This window comes from Leopardus geoffroyi, chromosome B4 (genome assembly GCF_018350155.1).
Source record: "Leopardus geoffroyi isolate Oge1 chromosome B4, O.geoffroyi_Oge1_pat1.0, whole genome shotgun sequence".
NCBI classification, from domain to species: Eukaryota; Metazoa; Chordata; class Mammalia; order Carnivora; family Felidae; genus Leopardus; species Leopardus geoffroyi.
In genome coordinates, this window is record NC_059341.1 from 76,090,621 (window position 1) to 76,110,722 (window position 20,102).

The 20,102-nt window shown below is 42.0% G+C and overlaps 2 protein-coding genes across 2 annotated transcripts; both read left to right on the plus strand.

The window, feature by feature from the left end:
* The first annotated feature begins 9,143 nt into the window (after window positions 1–9,143).
* On the plus strand, window positions 9,144–12,724 carry LOC123590539 (olfactory receptor 11A1-like). The gene has a single exon (XM_045463782.1). The coding sequence runs from the start codon at window positions 9,211–9,213 to the stop codon at window positions 10,261–10,263; it is 1,053 nt and encodes a 350-aa protein (XP_045319738.1). The 5' UTR covers window positions 9,144–9,210; the 3' UTR covers window positions 10,264–12,724.
* Window positions 12,725–15,241: 2,517 nt separating this feature from the next.
* On the plus strand, window positions 15,242–18,853 carry LOC123590191 (lysozyme C, milk isozyme). The gene is made up of 4 exons (XM_045463085.1): window positions 15,242–15,571; window positions 16,803–16,964; window positions 17,512–17,590; window positions 17,931–18,853. Exons 1-4 carry the CDS (start codon window positions 15,433–15,435, stop codon window positions 17,995–17,997), a joined length of 447 nt encoding a protein of 148 aa, XP_045319041.1. The 5' UTR covers window positions 15,242–15,432; the 3' UTR covers window positions 17,998–18,853.
* The last annotated feature ends 1,249 nt before the right edge of the window (window positions 18,854–20,102 follow it).

Here is a 20,102-nt window from a genome sequence, read left to right on the forward strand (position 1 = left end):
AGATTACTCACCAATTTTTGTTTTGTTCATTGCTTTATACCTAGAACAGTGCCTGACAAGTTGTAAATAATTGGTAATTATTTCTTGAATTAATTAATGTTATGACATATTAAAAATTTTTTTAAATTTATATCCAAGTTAATTAGCACATGGTGCAACAATGATTTCAGGAGTAGATTCCTTAAGCCCCTTACCCATTTAGCTCATCCCCCATCCCACAACTCCTCCAGCAACCCTCTGTTTGTTCTTTACATTTAAGAGTCTCGTATGTTTTGTCCCCTCCCTGTTTTTATATTATTTTTGCTTCCCTTTCCTTATGTTCACCTGTTTTGTATCTTAAAGTCCTCATATGAGTGAAGTCATATGATATTTGTCTTTCTCTGACTGAGTAATTTCACTTAGCATAATACCCTCTAGTTCCATCCGTGTAGTGGCAAATGGCAAGATTTCATTCTTCTATATTGCTGAATAATACTCCGTTGCATACATATACCACATCTTCTTTATCCATTCATCCATCGATGGATATTTGGGCTCTTTCCATATGTTGGTTATTGTTGATAGTGCTGCTATAAACATTGGGGTGCATGTGCGCCTTCAAAACAGCATACCTGTATCCTAGTAGTGCAATTGCTGGGTTGTAGGGTAGTTCTATTTTTAATTTTTTGAGGAACCTCTATACTGTTTTCCAGAGGGGCCACACCAGTTTGCATTCCCATCAGCAGTGCAAAAGAGATCCTCTTTCTCCACATCCTCGTCAACATCTGTTGTTGCCTGAGTTGTTAATGTTAGCCATTCTGACAGGTGTGAGGCGATATCTCATTGTGGTTTTGATTTGTATTTCCCTGATGATGAGTGATGTTGAGAATGTTTTCATGTGTCAGTTGGCCATCTGGATGTCTTCTTTGGAGAAGTGTCTATTCATGTCTTTTGCCCATTTCTTCACTGGATTATTCGTTTTTGGGGTGTTGAGTTTGGTAAGTTCTCTATAGATTTTGGATACTAACCCTTTATCTGATATGTCGTTTGCAGATACCTTCTCCCATTCCATTGGTTGCCTTTTAGTTTTGTTGATTGTTTTCTTTGCTGTGCAGAAGCTTTTTATTTTGATGAGGTCCCAATAGTTCGTTTTTGCTTTTGTTTCCCTTGCCTCCGGAGACGTGTTGAGTAAGAAGTTGCTGTGGCCAAGGTCAAAGAGGTTTTTGCCTGCTTTGTCCTTGAAGATTTTGATGGCTTCCTTTCTTACATTTAGGTCTTTCATCCATTTTGAGTTTATTTTTGTGTATGGTGTGAGAAAGTGGTCCAGATTCATTTTTCTGCATGTCACTGTCCAGTTTTCCCAGCACCACTTGCTGAAGAGACAATCTTTATTCCATTGGATATTCTTTCCTGCTTTGTCAAAGATTAGTTGGCCACACATTTGGCCTACTCTGTTCCATTGAACTGAGTGTCCGTTTTTGTGCCAGTACTGTCTTGATGATTACAGCTTTGGAATACATATCTTTTTTTTTTCAATGTTTATTTATTTTTGAGAGAGAGAGAGAGAGAAACAGAGCCCAAGCAGGGGAGGGGCAGAGAGAGAGGGAGACACAGAATCCAAAGCAGACTCTGGACTCTGACCTGTCAGTACAAAGCTCGATGCAGGGCTCAAACTCACAGAACCATGAGATCATGACCTGAGCCAAAGTCAGCTGCTTAACCGACTGAGCCACCCAGGTGCCCTGGAATACATCTTCAATTCCAGGATTGTGATGCCTCCTGTTTTGGTTTTCTTTTTCAAAATTGCTTTGGCTATTCAGGTCTTTTCTGGTTCCATACAAATTTTATGATTGTTTGTTCTAACTCTGTGAAGAATGCTGGTGTTACTTTGATAGGGATTGCATTGAATATGTAGATTGCTTTGGGTAGTATTGACATTTTAACAATATTTGTTGTTCCTATCCAGGAGCATGGAATATTTTTCCTTTTGTGTGTGTGTGTCTTCTTCAATTTCTTTCATAAGCTTTCTATAGTTTTCAGTGTATAGATTTTTCACCTCTTTGGTTAGAGTTATTCCTAGGTATTTTATGGCTTATGGTGCAATTGTAAGTAGGATCAATTCCTTAATTTCTCTTTCTGTTGCTTCATTATTGGTACATAAGAATGCAACCGATTTCTGTGCATTGGTTTTATATCCTGCGACTTTGCTGAATTCATGGATCAGTTCTAGCAGTTCTTTGATGGAATCTTTTGGGTTTTCTACATAGAGTATCATGTCATCTGCAAAGACTGAAAATTTGACCTCCTCCTGGCCGATTTGGATGCCTTTTATTTCTTTGTGTTGTCTGATTGCTGAGGCTAAGACTTCCAATACTATGTTGAATAACAGTGGTGAGAGTGGACATCCTTGTCTTGTTCCTGACCTTAGGGGGAAAGTTCTGTTTTTCCCCAGTGAGGAGGATATTAGTGGTAGGTCTTTCATATATGGCTTTTATGATCTCGAGGTATGATCCTTCTATCCCTACTTTCTTGAGGGTTTTTATCAAGAAAGGATGCTGTATTTTGTCAAATGCTTTCTCTGCATCTATTGAGAGGATCATGTGGTTCTTGTCCTTTCTTTTATTGATATGATGAATCATATTGATTGTTTTGAGGATATTGAACCAGCCCTGCATCCCAGTTATAAATCCCACTTGGTTGTGGTGAATAATATTTTTAATGCATTGTTGGATTCAGTCAGCTAGTATCTTGTTGATTTTTGCATCCATGTTCATCAGGGAATTTGGTCTATAGTTCTCCTTTTTAGTGGGATCTTTTCTGGTTTTGGAATCAAGGTAATGCTGGCTTCATAGAAAGAATTTGGACATTTTCCTTCCATTTCTATTTTGAATAGAGCTTCAAGAGAATAGGTGTTAACTCTTCCTTAAATGTTTGGTAGAATTCCCCTGGAAAGTCGTCTGGCCCTGGACTCTTGGTTTTTGGGAGATTTTTGATTACTAATTCGATTTCTTTACTGTTCATGGGTCTGTTCAAATTTTCTATTTCTTCCTGTTTCAATTTTGGTAGTTCATATGTTTCTAGGAATTTGTCCACTTCTTCCAGATTGCCCATTTTTTGGCATATAATTGCTCGTAATATTCTCTTATGATTGTTTGTATTTCTGCTGTGTTGGTTGTGATCTCTCCTCTCTCGTTCTTGATTTTACTTATTTGAGTTCTTTCTTTTTTCTTTTTGATCAAACTGGCTAGGAGTTTATCAATTTTGTTAATTCTTTCAAAGAGCCAGCTTCTGGTTTCATTGATCTGTTCTACTGTGTGTTTTTGTTTGTTTTGTTTTGTTTTTTGTTTGTTTTTGGTTTTGATAGCATTGATTTCTGTCCTGATCGTTATTATTTCTTGCCTTCTTCTGGATTTGGGCTTTATTTGCGCTTCTTTTGCCAGCTCTTTAAGATGTAAGGTTAGGTTGTGTATCTGTGACCTTTCTTCCTTCTTTAGGAAGGCCTGGATTGCTATATACTTCCCTCTTAGGACCGCCTTTTGCTGCGTCCCAGAGGTTTTGGGCTATGGTGTTATCATTTTCATTGGCTTCTGTGTACTTTTTAATTTTCTCTTTAACTTCTTGGTTAACCCATTCATTCTTTAGTAGAATAGTCTTTAGTCTCCAAGGATTTGTTATCTTTCCAAATTTTTTCTCGTGGTTGATTTCATAGCGTTGTGGTCTGAAAATATGCATGGTATGATCTCGATCTTTTTGTACTTGGTGAGGACTGATTTGTGTCCCAGTATGTGAGCTATTCTAGAGAATGTTCCATGTGCACTGGAGAAGAATGTGTATTCTGCTGCTCTAGGATGTTCTGAATGTATCTATTAAGTCCATCTGGTCCAGTGTGTCATTCAAAGCCATTTTTTCCTCATTGATTTTCTATTTAGATGATCTGTCCATTGCTATAAGTGGGGTGTTGAAGTCCCCTACTATTATGACATTATTATCAATGAGTTTCTTTATGTTTGTGATTAATTGATTTATATATTTGGGTGCTTCCACATTTGGAGCATAAATGTTTACAATTTTTTGGTCTTCTTGGTAGATAGACCCCTTAATTATGATATAATGCCCTTCTTCATCTCTTGTTACAGTCTTTATTTTAAAGTCTAGATTATCTGATATAAGTATGGCTACTTCAGCTTTCTTTTGTGTTATGACACACATTTATACAAAAATATAATTTAATACATAGAAAATAGGATATAGATCCTTTATTTCCACTTTAAACTTACAGATAACACTTCAGAAAAGAGTTGAAATTAAAATAAATCTTAAGTACACACTGGATATTTTTATCATAATTATCATAAATTCTAAGTCATGGAGTGCCTGTGTGGTACAGTCAGTTAAGCATCTGACTGTGGATTTCAGCTCACATGATCTCACAGTTCATGGGTTTGAGCCCTACAACAGGTGCTGTGCTGACAGCACGGAGCCTACTTGGGATTCTCTGTCTCTCCCCCTCTCTCTGCTCCTCCCCCACTCACACTGTCTCTGTCTCTCTCAAAATAAATAAATAAAAAATTTTAAAATAGTAAAATAAAAAAAATAAATTCTAAGTCAATAAGCACAAAGAGCCTTTCTACCTAGGTAGAAAGATATTCTTCTTTTTCTCACCTGACATATCCCTCAGGCTCTTGACACAACCCAGGACCTAGGCAGACATATTTTATTTTCAACTACTCCCTCAAAGAGAATATGCTAGGAAACTAATTTGACAATAAATTTCATATAATAAAAAATAAAATAAAATAAAATAAAATAAAATAAAATAAAATATAAAAAAATAAAAAATAAAAAACGGTAAAAAAAAAAAAAGAATATGCTAATTAATTCCTTGCAGGTCACCTTTTCCTTATCCAAGTTTTCCACTCTGTCTTTCACCTGTCAATGTAAGACACTTGTCCAATTTCTTCTAGGAAGGGCCATCATAGACTGTTACTGGAAAAACCCAGCCCCGGTCATGACCCTATGCTATCCTCCTCCTGGCCTAGACCTGTTCTCTGTTTTCGTATGGAAATAACTCAATGCTACATTTCTGTAGCAGGTTTCCTTTGCATTTGTCCGTCAGCTGCATTTACTATCTGCCTCTACTATCTTGATGAGGCCTGACCTGGTTTTATATTAATCTGTGATGTTAAACTATCAAACTAAACAGAACAAATTATCTACAGAATTACATGGCAGTTTCTTCCTGCCTCCTCCCCGCTAAGAGATTAAAGTAGGACCCCAGGTCCTAATTCATACCACAACAGAAAGACTGCCGATCTAGCCATTAGAGGTCATCCTCTAGATAATCCGTCCCAATGCTGCAAGACCAAATCACAGCATACTCACATTTCACCCTGGGGCTCATTCTGAGCATTGGATATTAATTAAATGTTAATATTTGTTTTGTGAATTATAAAGTATTAGATAAATGTTGGTCTTAATTGTGGCTATTTTTATGTCTTTCCAGTCTTTCCCTATATCATAAGAAAGAAGTCATTAGTGAGTGAAATACCTGGATGTGGTCCCTGGTGGACCAGAATATTCCCCTGGAACTAAAACACAGATGCAGCTGCTCCAGTTAGCTCCAAGCTACATCTCCTCCCCAGGAGGCTCTTCTTCATCCCCCCACAAGGGAAGGAGGTTGCCCTGCTCTAGAAAAGGCAGTAGTGTCCACTGCAGCACATGTAGAATAAGGACAATAGTGGTCTGTGAGCACTCTGGAGTAGGGGAAGCCAGTAACATGGAGCCTCCATAAGAGAGAAGCATAAAGTCCAAAGAGCTGACAGCTGACAGAAGAATTTAGTCTGGAGGTAAGAACAACCAGGAGAGGAGTTGACTCAAAGCCCAAAGCAGATCAGGCTCCCTTTCCACTGAATCTGAGTGTCTAGGGTGCATCTGGCTCAACACTACTCTCTGCCAACAGAGAGAACCACCTCTGACCAACCTAAACAAATTCAGAATGGAGCTTGCCATATTTTTTAAATGTCTTGTGCTTACTCCAGTATGTTCCAATGAATGGGACCCATTATTTGCCAACTCCTGGAGCATCTAGGAAGGAACTTCATTTCCTCCCCTCTGATCCTGCCCAATGAGCCTCACTTTATTTTGATACCCTAATATCATGCTGTAAATAATAATAGTCCACCCCATAAGAATCACCTCTTTGAAACCAGCACAGGTAGGTGGGTATGGATTTTCCACCATCATCACCCCTTGGTCCTTGTTCTGCCCTCTGAGCACCTATGAGCTAACTTTAGTCCCTCTTCTTTATAAGAATCCTTCCAGGGGGCCGGGGGAGGAAGGAATTGGATGAAGGTGGTCAAAAGGTACAAACTCCAGCTATAAAATAAATAAGTTCTGGGGTGGGGGGGATCCTTCCAATACCTGAAAACAGCTATCATATTCTCCCATCATTTTGTCATTTCCAGAGTAAACATCTCCACATTCTTTACATGTTCCTCATACTTCACAGTTCTGAAGTCCCAATTCATAACACTCAACAAAATCTCAAATCATTTTCACATAAATGGCTACTTTTCAATTGATTGTTAAAGCCTACAAGCCGATTTTATATGTGCCCCTGTTAAATTTCATCTTGTTTTTAGTCTAACATTTCAAAAGACAAGATTATTTTGAATTATAATTCTATCACCTATAATACTGGCTTCTTCACTCTGTTTTCATATCATCTGAAGTTTGATGAGCCATACATATTTGCTGTTTATGGAAGTCACTGCCAAAAGAGGTAAAGACAAGAAGACAAAGCCTTCTCCTTTTTACTAGACATGTTTCTCCAGATTTTCAGAATCATTCATGAGAAATTTTGGTGTATAATAGCCAAACTAAAAGTGTTATTTTTAAGCTCACAGTCATTATCTTTTCTATGAAGCTTTACTGAAATTAATATGTCCTTTTTCTACTCCTTTCTCCTGATCTACTAAATTATTAATACTACCATTAAGGGACATTATGTGAGGTTTGACATTATATTTAGTAGCATTATTTAGCTTCTGGTGATGTCTCCTTATGAGACTTCCACGTGCTCTATAAAGCATCTATTTAATAATTTTACCAGGGACCAAGGTCAAATTAACTGGTTAACAAGAACAACAGTAACTTTTTTTATCACAAGCATTGACTCAGAGACTTGACAAGACTTAAGAAGTTTTGGGTCTGTTGACTGGTTGGTCGTTTTGGTTTGACTAGTTTTTTAGTTTCTTTCCTTGCTCCATCTTTCTGCTAAACCTAGGATCTATTCCATTCTCAATTTAAATCTCTTTCTAGCTCTTTAAGAAGTCACTAGTATGCAAAAGATAAAAATATGTATCCAATACATTTGAAAATATTCTATTCCTTCTATGTCTGTATCCCCCATGTGACCAAATGTGTGTCTGCATGATATAAGCCCAAAACCAGAGGGAAAGGTAAGACCAGGGAAGGAATACAAAAACCATGTGTTCTTGCTGCCATCTGCTAATGTGGCACATCATCTTTTTTTTTTTTTTTAATGTTTATATATTTTGAGGAGGAGGGGCAGAGACAGAGGGAGAGAGAGAATCCAAAGCAGGCTCTGCACTATCAGTCCAGAGCCCAATGTGGGGCTCAATCTCACAAACTGTGAGATCATGACCTGAGCGAAAATCAAGAATCAGACCCTTAACCAACTGAACCACCCAGGTGCCCCTGGAATGTCATCTTTCTTAACTTCAAAAATGAGAAAACTCTCTATCATGTTGGGCTTTCTGGCTTCTTCCCCCTACCATACACACACACACACACACACACACACACACACACACACACACAACCTACTTGGCTTCCATCTCCAACTTTAATCATGGTTCCATCTCAAACTCTGAGTGACAATATACCAATATTCCCTCAGTTAGGGAAGAACTCAGAGATTCCCTCTCTTATTTTAGCAATCATTTAAATGCCTCTTTCCCTAGACCAATCATTAATAATCAGATGTTGCAAGTTTTTTGTGGCAATTTATCATTGGAAAATTACTGTGATTAATTAATTTATTTATTCATTTATTCATTCATTCTACAAATACTGATCAAGGTCTTCATCTGTGTTTGGTGTTAGTGTAGTATTGTTAACGACTAAGAGAAGGAATCTTATTACAGGGTAGAAATGTCTAAATAACTGACATTAGGGGAGATAAAGTGACCAAGTGACCTGTAGAGAGAAATAGGGCAGCAAGCCAAAAAAAAAGGAAGGATTCTCAGCTTCCAATAAACTGATTAGAGTCTGAGCACAGTCTGAAAATGGCTTTACCTGTGAGCACTCTGGACTCTGAAAATGGCTTTACCAATGGTCACCAGGCCACTTTTCCAAGGAAAAGGAATGGCTTCCGAGGGGAGTGGAATCTGGGTTAATTCAGATCTTTCTAGATTGTATCTCACTTAGAATAAATGCTATAGATTTCTCATCAAAATTTCCAAGTCTCATTTTCTTGGAAAGGGAATAACAGTATGAGATGAGGGGTTACTTCAGGAATGTGCATGACCTCAGAGTAGGACCACCTCCCCACTAAGTAATGGGTACTCCTCCCACCCCTCCAGAAGAGGTCACCAGGTGCGGTTCTGCTGTTGACGCTCAACCAAGACTGTCAGTAAACAGCTCACTGATGACTGGAAGAGCCCTACGCGCTCTCTGATACCGATATTTCTATCACTCAGGAAGGATTTGAGAAAGCACTATGGGATAGTAGACTATGGAAGGAGATTTGGAGTCAAGCAAACTTGGGTTCACATCATGACTCCATCATAATTGCTTTAAAAAATTGACTTAATCCCACTGGGTCTCAGTTTCTCCTCTATATACAAGAGACAATAAGGGCTATCTTTAGTGCTTGCTGTGATGAATAAATAAATAAGCCAAGTATAGCGTGTGGTCCTAATAGGATCTTTGTTAAAGTTAACCTTCTTCTAGGGGTGCCTGAGTGGCTCAGTTGGTTAAATGGCCGACTTCGGCTCAGGTCATGATCTTGCAGTCCGTGAGATCGAACCCCGCGTTAGGCTCTATGCTGACAGCTCAGAGCCTGGAGCCTGCTTTGGATTCTGTGTCTCCCTCTCTCTGCCCGTCCCCTGCTCATACTCTGCCTCTGTCTCTGTCTCTCTCAAAAATAAATAAACATTAAAAAAATTTAAAGTTAACCTTTTTCTCTTCTCTTGGGCCCAGATCTAGATGAGGAAGCAGTCCAGTGGTGATAGTGAAAACCAGACCACCTGGCTGATCCTGGTTGGCTTTGGGGAGCTGCAACACCTGGGCTTCCTCCCCTTCACCTTCTTTTTAGCCATCTATGTGGTAACAGTTGGGGGCAACGCCCTCATCGTGCTGGCTGTGGCCTCCAGTCGGACACTCCACACACCCATGTACTTCTTCCTCTGCCACTTCTCCTTGCTGGAGATTGGCTACACCTCCAACATCATGCCTCAGCTGCTGCAGAGCTTCCTGAAAGGGAGGGAGGCCATCTCACTGGTCAGCTGTCTGGTCCAGTTCTACATGTTTGCCTCGCTGGCTGCAGTTGAGTGCCTCCTGCTATCTGCTATGTCCTATGACCGTTACCTGGCCATCTGCCACCCGCTTCGCTACCCTGTCCTGATGAGCACATGGTTGTGTGGCTGCCTGGCTGCTGGAGTCTGGGTCAGTGGATTTTCTTTCTCTGCCTTCACTCTGGCCCTGGCAGCCCCTCTGACCCTCTGCCCTGGCAACAGGGAGATCGACCACTACTTCTGTGACTTTGCTCCAGTTGTAGGGCTGTTCTGTGGAGATGTGGGGGTTATGTGGGCAGCTGGAGTGAGCATCTCAGGCTTTCTGACACTGGTCCCCTTCCTGTTGATCGTGGCATCCTATGCCTTCATCTTAAGGACTGTGCTGCAAATACCTTCAGGCCATGGTAGACAGAAAGCTTTCTCCACCTGTTCCTCCCACCTCAGTGTGGTCGGGGTGTATTATGGCACTCTCATTGTGGTCTATGTAGCCCCAACAGACCACATGGCCCCCTTGCTCCGAAAGGCCTTCTCTGTCCTCTACACTGTATTCACCCCTATGGTCAACCCCATTATTTACAGCCTCAAGAACCAAGAGGTAAAGGGGGCCCTTCATAGGCTCTGGGGACAGCTCATCCCAAGTGATACCCCACTGAGGGGGAATAGGACAGCTAGCGACTTCTTCCTGGATTCCAGCTTAGCCCCCTACTCAAAGTCTAGAGGACTAGAGACCACAGTGAAAAGATGAATACTGAGGGATTGAAAATAGATGTCTGACAAAATAACATAACTTCATTTTTCCAGTTGGGATGGGATAGGGATCAAAATCTCATGCCTTATACAGGGCCAAAATATTATAGACACTCCATAAATATTAGTTGACAAAAACGAACGAATGAATGAATATGGAAAAGAATGCAAGAAAGAGCAGAGAACAACACCAAGTGGGGAACATGTGCAAATTATTAATCTAAGATGGCAAGACTAAGGTTGGCAGATAGAAAAAGGAAGGAGTAGGGAGATGGTAGTGAGGACCACAATTAACATCTCCTGACATGCTTCAAATGAAATCTCAGAAACAGACTTGAGCGTAAAGTCTATGGAGCAGTGATGTAGGTAGTGATGGTGCGAGAGCCAGTTCCCCTGCATCCAGACAAGGCATCCCCTTGGGAGAGGAGGAGTCAGCCATTCATACCTACAGCCCAAGAGGCCAACTGGGCCACTGCTCTGAGAGTTCCCATTAGTCCTCCTGTTGTTGATGTCAGACAGGTAGGAAGTAGGGAAAAGGAAAGAGACAATTAAATGAAAAAATAAAAACATAAATTAAACTCAACAAGAGAATTCTGTAGTTTTCCCTCTATCAGAAAATCTTTGAAACCTCTTAAAAATGACACCAAAAAATTCTAATTTTTTTATTTGAATTGTATCAACATGTTTCTCAAGGTATGGGATGTGGACCACCTGGTACCAGAATGATCTAGAGTAGCTGTTTACAAATGAAGACTTCTAGACTCTTCATCAGACCTAGAGAATCAGAATCTCTAGATGCGAGGCCCAGGGATCTGCATGTAACAAATGCCACAGGTGATTCTCGGTGTAGGGAAAGGGCACGGCTCTCAGGGGTGACAGGAATAATAGCAGGAAAACTGACCAAAAAAAAAAAAAAAAAGGAATATAGTTCCCAGTTCCTCATGGATGTCGAGAGATGCAACCCTGAGTGATGGGTACCAGATAGGGAGATGTACAGAATGTACAGGGCCAGCAAGAGGATCTGGAGGAAACCTGGGATAGCCAGCCCTGTCTGGGTGGAGTGGAAATACAGAGCAAGAAAAAACAAAGAGAAAATGTCCCTGCCTAGAAGGTTGCTTGGGAAGTGGTCAGAACCTAGGCTGTATATGAGTATTTAAAAATGTCTTGTGATGTTTATTCTTTGCATTAAAGTCAAAAGTGAAATCTTGTGTTATAATGATGTCTTGGAGGCCAGCACAGAATACACAGGATGCACATCAGGTTCCCCAAACAAAGAACCTAGCAGCTTCCTCAGGATGCATGCCTCACGCGCCCAGAGGGGTTCCTTCACCTTCTGTGTGAGAGGCATTGAGAACAGAGTCAACCTGGGTATAGACCCAAGTTGGGAATTGTCATGGAGGCACGGGGAGGTGTGGCATAAAGGCCTGCATAAAGCATGTGGCTGCCTTTACAATATCATTTCCAGTGTTTTGACAAAGTTCCAAGCCCTTCTCCTCACCTCCCCCACAACCATCACCTGACATCCCCTGCCACAAGCAGTCCTGTGCCTACTCCTGAAGCCAGAAATTCCTAACATGTCACCATTTGAATAACTGGTCAAATGCACATAGTACTGCGGTAGAGGAAAGAGGCACGCCTATCTGTGTTGATCTGTGCTCTCCCTCATACGAGCTTCAGCAAATTACTGCACCTCTTTGAGCCTCAGATTTCCGATCCGTGATATGAAACCAATAATAAATAAGACAGACACATACATACTTCACAGGGTTGTTGTGGCAATGAAACAAAATGCATATAATAAAGTCCTCTATCTCTGTGTTTTACTTGGCCTGTGACACATTTTAACAAATATTAACATCCTCCCCTCACCCTCCCTTTCCTCAAGGGAAGTCAGGAGACACCCTGTCCCTTTCGGTCACATCACCGAGGACCAGCCCTTTCCTGGAGTGGAACCTGACTGCATAGACACATGAGGCACAGCTGCTCCTTCTCGTTACCTGGCATTAAAGGGTTGAGAATTCTGGGAGGACACCAGGTTATAAGAAAACTGGACCTAAATAGAAGAGAAACCCCAGAGGAGAGAGAGAAGGAAAGTAGAAAAGAAGAGAAGAGATGGGAGAGGAAGGAAGACAGGGAACAGGGAAATGACAAGATGGGAAGGGGAAGAGGAGAGACAATGGAAGGGAAAGTAAACAACAACAAGTGGAAGGGGTAAGAAAGGAAAGAAGTAGGAGAAGGAAAGGAGAAAGGAAGGGTTCCAGAAGCCATTCCCACATTCCTCCACTTGGACCACACGTTTCTTTTCCTAATGAAAAGGTAGGGGCACCTGGATGGCTCAGTCAGTTAATCATCAGACCGGATTTCAGCTCAGGTCTTGATCTCAGGGTGGTGAGTCCAGTCCCGGTGTTGGACCCTGTGCTGGGCGTGAAGACTGCTTTAAAAAAAAAAAAAAAAAAAAAAAAAAAAAAAGGAAGCAGATTGGGTTTTTAATGGATTGCATTAAAATGTTTCAGTTATTAATAGGACTTCTGTTCAATATTGCACTGTGAGTCCATGCTTTGAGATACCCTACACAAAGCAAGCACACAAAAATAAATGAAAAAATGAAAAGGAAAAAGTGTAAAAGGCATATAATAGCTCAAAAACAAAATAGGGGCACCTGGGTGGCTCAGTCGGTTAAGCCTACTTCGGCTCAAGTCATGATCTCACAGTTTGTGGGTCCAAGCCCCATGTCAAGCTCTGTGCTGACAGCTAGGAACCAGGAGCCTGCTTCGGATTCTATGTCTCCCTCTTTCTCTGCCCCTCCTGCACTTGCGATCTGTCTCTCTCTCTCTCAAAATAATAAGTAAACATTAAAAAATAAATAGGTTTTAAAAATAAATAAATTAATTAAATAAATAAATAAATAAATAAATAAATAAATAAATATCTCCAGGGGCGCCTGGGTGGCTCCGTCAGTTGAGCATCCAACTTTGGCTCAGGTCATGGTCTCGCAGTTTTGTGAGTTCGAGCCCAGCGTCCCTGTCAGTGCAAAACCTGCTTCAGACCCTCTGTTCCCCTCACTCCCTGCCCCTCCCCCTTGTGTGCCCTATTTCTCTCTCAAAACTAAAATAAGCTTTTTTTTAAATAAACAGATAAATAAATAAATAACATAAACTTTTTTTAAATTTTAATAAATAAATAAAATCTCCATGGGCCACAAATATAAGGAAACTAATAAAAGCTGTGAGTAGGGCTGAAGCTGAAGACCTTATAGCAAGAGGCAGCTATAAGTTCAGCTCCTGCAGGTTAACAGAGACCAAAATTTCTCCACTTGCAGTAGGAACTGAAGCCAAAGTCACTCTAAAAAGGAGGGGCTGGGAACAGGGTCTCTTTTTATTAAAGAGAGATGGGAAAAACTGCTGCCTGCTCCTGTCTGAGGCAAAAGCTTATCCAGAGCACATCTGAGGAGGCGAGAGAGTACATAGCTTAATGACCAGGAATTGAGAGTGTGTACGTGTGTTCTCGCACTCAAAATGAGTCTGAGATCCAGCATTATAAAAGACTTGGAAAAAACCTCAGTCCACAAAGTGGCCAAAAAATCAGCAGTTGGAAGATAAATTTACACTAGAGAATATTAAAAAATCTCAAGTCTGAAAGACAAGTACCATATGATTTCACTCATATGTATAATCTAAAAAAAAAAAAAATGAACAAAAAATGCAGAAAGAGACCCATAAACACAGAAAACAAACTGATGGTTGCCAGAAGGGAGAGGAGTAGGGGAATGATCTCACAGTTTGTGGGTTGGAGCCCCACATCAGGCTCGCTGCTGTCAGTGCAGAGCCCACTTCAAACCCTCCATCCCCCTCTCTCTCTGCCCCTCCCCAGCTTGTGCACACACTCTCTCCCTCTCTCTCTCTCAAAAATAAATAAACATTAAGAAAAAAAATTTTTTTTAAGAAAGTACTGATATAGTGATAATTCTTCCTTCACAATGTCTATCCATCTAACTGAAATCAAGGCCTTGTGCTCTAATAAAAATAATCAGCGTTTTTCTTTTTAAAAATTGTTTAATGTTTATTTTTGAGAAAGAGAGAGAGAGAGGAGAGGTGAGAGAGAAAGAGAGAAGGAGACACAGAATCTGAAGCACAGGGCCCGATGCAGGGCTAGAACTCATGGACCGCGAGATCATGACCTGAGCCAACGTCAGGCGCTTAACCGACTGAGCCACCCAGGCACCCCAGCTTTTTTCTAACCATGTATATCTCCTCGTAGTTCTGTTTCTCTAGAGAACACTGACTAATACAAGATGTTTGACAATTACTGATTACATAGATACTAGAGAGAATTCAAGTAGAGTTGGAGGTTTAGATCTGATGACTTCTTTCAGACACAGAGATATTATGAACTTAGGTTCTAGTAGTCTCCTGTTCAACTTATAGTTTACTGATTGCTGATGCCAGAAGATCCTCAATTTCTCCAAACTCAGTGATGCCAATCATGGATTCCCCCCACTAGACTGAGTAGGAAAATACCTTCAGCCAAGCACAGATAATGAGCCAAAGTTCAGCAAAGCACACAGGGACAACCCCCTCTGGGAACATTCCAACAAAAGCACAAGGCTTGAAAATCATACTGGTGGGGCACTTGGGTGGTTCAGTCAGTTGAGCATCTGGCTCTTGATTTCAGCGCAGGTCATGATCCCAGAGTCAAGGGATCGAGCCCTGAGTCAGTTCCACGCTGAGCATGCAACCTGCTTGAGATTCTCTCTCTGTGTCCCTCTGCCCCTCTCTGACTTGCACATTCTCTCAAAAAAGGAAAGCAAAGGCAAGGCAAGGCAAGGCAAGGCAAGGCAAGGCAAGGCAAGGAAAAGAAAAAGAAAAAAAGAACCATACTTTTTCCTACCAACTCCATCTCTCCCCATTTTACCTCCTCATGCATTTGCCCAAATATAGGACCCACCCCCACCAAATGAGACTTTATTCCTGGTATTATTCCTGGTTACATCCCCTTCCCTGAAGTTCACCCTGGCAGGTCCAGTTTGGGGAATTAGCCTTGGGCAACCATATCCTTCTTGGCAGAGCTGCCAGCATTATTGCCCAATCAGAGACATCTTTGTGCCCGTAGGGTATAAGAGACAACAGCATCCTGGACATAGCAGACTGGGGTTCCATCAGCTACAGAAATGAGGTCCATTCTGATCATCTCCCTCCTCGGCTGCTTCTTTGCAGCATATGAGGCCAAAATCTTCTCCAAGTGTGAGCTGGCCCGCAAGCTGAAGGCAGAGGGAATGGATGGCTTCCACGGCTACAGCCTGGCAAACTGTGAGTATGAACCATCCGTCATTCTATCTCTGCTCAAAGAGGCCTTCTTCCCCAACCAAACAATCTTTCCCTTTTCACCTTGTGATTTACTCATTTACTCATTTGCTCTCTTGCACTCCCCGAATGCTCCTCTTGTCTCCACCTCTGCTGCCTTGTCATTCCTATCAGGATCTCCATTTCTCTCTTTCCACCAGGGATTATTTGATCTGTAATAGATTTTCTTCTGCTGTTCCCCAAAATCACCTTCCCACCCAGTGCCCTTGAATACTTCCTTGGACCCATCCAGAAACTCACCTAACCACTTGCAAGTTTGCTCCCATCACCTTGGCTTTCATCTGCATCCTTTTTAGTCCAGGTCCCTGCAGCAGAGCTGGTGCTGCCTCCCACCCTCTCCCCTGCCCTTTTGTCCACCAAAAACTAACCTCCATCTGCTGAGTTTGTCTAAAGTCTGTTCTATCCGTGTCACAAGAGAGCTGGAAGGGAATTGTGAGAACAGAAGGGGAGAGGATGACAAAGTGCAAGAAGGATTGAGAATCTTGGTCACCCATCCCATTAGGCACAACACATAAAGTTATTTCAATTTCCCTTGGATATCTTCATTTTTCTTCATGCCAAACATCCTTTCCTGTCCCCACCAAGGATAGCTTTTTTGGGCTCCCTTTCTAGGATGCCCCTCCATTACTTCTCCACCTCTTCCCTTCCATATACCTGGGGATAGAAGGCAAAAAGTAAATATACAAGGCAAGAGTTAGATATTTGGCTGGGAGATGAGGCTGGAAATGTAGACTGGGAAACAGACTGTGATTGATTGATTATTGGGCATCCCAAATGCATTTATTTAACAAATTGTTATTACATACTTATCATGGGCTAATTATTGCTTAGGACCAGGAATGCACAATGGATTATAAATATAAATCTAGGGGTGTCTGGGTAGCTCAGTCAGTTAAGTGTCTGACTCTTAATCTCAGCTCAGGTCTTGATCTCAGGGTCGTGATTTCAGGCCCCACGTTGGATTCCATGGTGGGTGTGAGCCTACTTAAAGTGTGTGTGTGTGTGTGTGTGTGTGTGTGTGTGTACACACATACATATAAATATAACATTGAGGACCTCATAGTCTCTTCATTTCAGTCTTAGGGAACTTTATGGCAGTTCCAGTACAGCAGAAGTTGTGTCTCATCATGAAACAATCCTCCTTTTCTAGCCACACCTTTTGTTCTCTCTGACACAGGGGTCTGCATGGCTGAGCATGAGAGTAACTTCAACACCCAGGCCTTCAATGGGAAAAATGACAATGGCAGCAGTGACTATGGGATCTTCCAGATCAACAGCAAGTGGTGGTGCAAAAATAACTCCTCCCCTTCAGCAAATGCCTGCAACACAATGTGCAGTAGTAAGGACACCTTCCCCTCTGAGGGCTGGGTGACATGGGGCAGGTGCACTGCTCCCTAACACCTGACCCTTGGCCAGTGCTGTAGAAGTTGAGGATAGGGAAGAAAGGGGCCCAAACAGTCTTCCACAGAGCTCTTCCTGCCAGAAAGGAGGAAGAAAGATACAATGACCTCTGACTAAGCCTCACCTTCCTTGGCTCCCATCCCTCAATACATGGCATCCTGTTCCTCGTACACACATGACTGTATCACCCGTCCACATACCCCACATAGCACTCTGGACACACTAAGTTTTTCCTGAAAACAGAGGTTCTCCTGGACCCTCATGTATGTCCTGGGTGCCCTCCAGAAGGAACAATGCTCAGAGGCAGATTCAAAGCAAGGCAAGAAAACCCAGGCAAACAGAAGGCAAACCCACAGAAGAGCTCCAGAGATAGAGGGTTTCTGACTCCGGCTCCATTTCCTATGGGAATTCCTCTCAAAAACTCATTGATTAATGAAACAGGAAAAGGGGTATTTCCCTCCCTGCTCAGCCACTTTTCCTTTTAGGGTTTCTGGATGACAACATCAGTGATGACATCGCCTGTGCCAAGAGGGTCGTGAAAGATCCTAATGGGATGTCTGCCTGGTAAGCAGAACATGCAGGGCAATGATGAGCTGCCAGGGATGGACCCAGACAGTATTCGGGATGCTGATAAAATAAGCAGCATCTCTGCCGTAGGATTCTCCCTGGGCTTTGTAGGGAGCTGAGACTCTTCTCCCGATGTGAAATGAGGCAGAGTAATACCGTGATGTGCTCACCCCATGCATCTCTGTGGCACATGTTCTTAGACAGGCAAACCCTCCCTATTGAGCCTCTCCCACAGTATAAACTGAGTCCAGCCTGCAGACCCTACATCCCCTCTCAGCTGAGCCACTATACACTCCTGCCCCTGCCTCTGATCTATGCTGTATTTCTCTACTCTTAGGGTGGCCTGGGTAAGACACTGCAGAAACAAGGATTTGTCCAGATATCTAGCCAGTTGTAATCTGTGAGACTGTCATTGAATATGGCTCCTGGAGAAAGTGGCCAAGTTCTTGGAAACTCTGAATTTCTATCCCCCCTCCCCCATCTCTGCCTCCAAAATAAAAGTTACTCAAGTTCAGCTGTCTTAAGTATCATGTTTAAGGACTGGGTTATGATGAGACTTGCTACCTGCTATAGACAGCTGGAGATCCTCATCTCTCCAAGCCCATCACTGAAGTTCCCTGTATCTCCTCTGGAAAGCCAGTTAAGGAAAATCCTTTCCTGAGAACTGCCTGAGACTGAAACTGACAGTTGAATATAGCATTCTTGATGTAAGTTCTTATGAAATTCATTAGGTAGAGGTGGCTGATATTATTCTCCATCACCATGAAGGAGAGTTCAAGATGAAAGAGAAGAAAATTGTGGGAAACATTCAGTTTAGACATAGAGAAGGACTGGCAGAATGTCAGGATGATTATGTTGGCTAGGGTAAATGACTAAGCTGCTATAACAGAACCCCAAAAACATGGCATTCTCACAAAACAGTCCAAGGTGCATAGACAAGCTGCTTTGTCCCACCCAGACATTCAGAAATTCAGATTCCTTCCATCTTGCACTTCCACCACCCTTTAAAGCAGTGCTGCTCAAAGTGCGGTCCACAGACCAACAGCATCAACAATATCTGGATACTTGTTAAAAATGGAAATTCTTAGGGTGCCTGGGTGGCTCAGTCATTGAAGCATCCAACTCTTGATTTCAGCTCAGGTCATGATGTCCCGGTTTGTGAAATTTAGCCCCACATTAGGCTCTGAGCTGACAGTATGGAGATTGCTTGTGATTCTTACACTACTTTTCTTTCTGGCTCTCCCCTGCCTGTGAAAGGGCTCTCTCCCTCTCTCAAAATAAATAAATAAAACTTTTTTTAAAAAAGCAAATTATTGGGCCCACAGTAGACCTACTGAATCACTGTTTTAATCTCTGTGGTTTTTAAATTTTTTTATTTTTATTTTTTGAGAGAGAGAGACAGAGAGTGCATGCAAGTGGGGGAGGGAGAAGGAGGGAGAGAATCTTAAACAGGCTCCATACTCAGCACAGAGCCCTACATGGGGCTCGATCTCACAACTGTGAGATAACGACCTGAGCCAAAATCAAGAGTCAGAAACTCAACCAACTGAGCTGCTCAGGCACCCCTTAATCTGTTTTAACGAGCTCTCCAGATGCTACTTATGCATTAAAAAAGAAATTGAGGGGCGCCTGGGTGGCGCAGTCGGTTAAGCGTCCGACTTCAGCCAGGTCACGATCTCGCGGTCCGTGAGTTCGAGCCCCGCGTCGGGCTCTGGGCTGATGGCTCTGAGCCTGGAGCCTGTTTCCGATTCTGTGTCTCCCTCTCTCTCTGCCCCTCCCCCGTTCATGCTCTGTCTCTCTCTGTCCCAAAAATAAATAAACGTTGAAAAAAAAAAAAAAAAAAAGAAATTGAGAAGCACTGCCCTAGGGTATTGTCCTACAAGGACAAAGCTAGATTGAAGACACTCCATGCTCTAAATTGAGGATGGGGAGTAAGTTTGGAGAAACATACATGCAATGTTTTAAGGTCCAGGCCTGAAGGAGGCACATGTCACTTCCATTAATACTCCAAAGACAGAATATAATCACCAGCCATTCCCAGATGCAAGGGGGCTTAGGAAACAGTACCAGCTAGACAGCCCGGGGCCTGTTAATAATACTATTATTACAGGAAAAAGGGGAAATAGATTTGGATGGACAACTAGTAGTTTCTGCCACAGTAATTAATAAATCATTAAGAAAGTAAATCACAATCACATTCCTATGGTATAAATGTTTTCATATAACAGTATTTTTGTGCCCCACCATCCGTTTACATATATCTTGTGAGCAAGGTTCTTCCACCTCTGGATAAAAACTCAGGCAGGTACCATGACTTTCATGGTCACCCTCAGATAATGAGAGCACACCAACTCTGTCCAAGGAATTTTCCCCTCCTCTCTCCAGCTCTTTTCTTGGCATCTCCAACATCTTTTATAGACTGTCAATGGAAGATTCAACTAAAGATGCAAAACAGATTCCCACAATCTCTTTTTTAAATATTTGTAGTCTCGCAACCATCCAAGCACCC

Bases quoted from the DNA above. Each gene is read 5' to 3' on its own strand.
- LOC123590539 (XM_045463782.1), top strand. From the start codon at position 9,211: ATGAGGAAGCAGTCCAGTGGTGATAGTGAAAACCAGACCACCTGGCTG.
- LOC123590191 (XM_045463085.1), top strand. From the start codon at position 15,433: ATGAGGTCCATTCTGATCATCTCCCTCCTCGGCTGCTTCTTTGCAGCA. The intron at 15,572-16,802 runs GTGAGTATGAAC...TCTCTGACACAG, and splicing joins CGGCTACAGCCTGGCAAACT to GGGTCTGCATGGCTGAGCAT. The intron at 16,965-17,511 runs GTAAGGACACCT...TTTTCCTTTTAG, and splicing joins CTGCAACACAATGTGCAGTA to GGTTTCTGGATGACAACATC.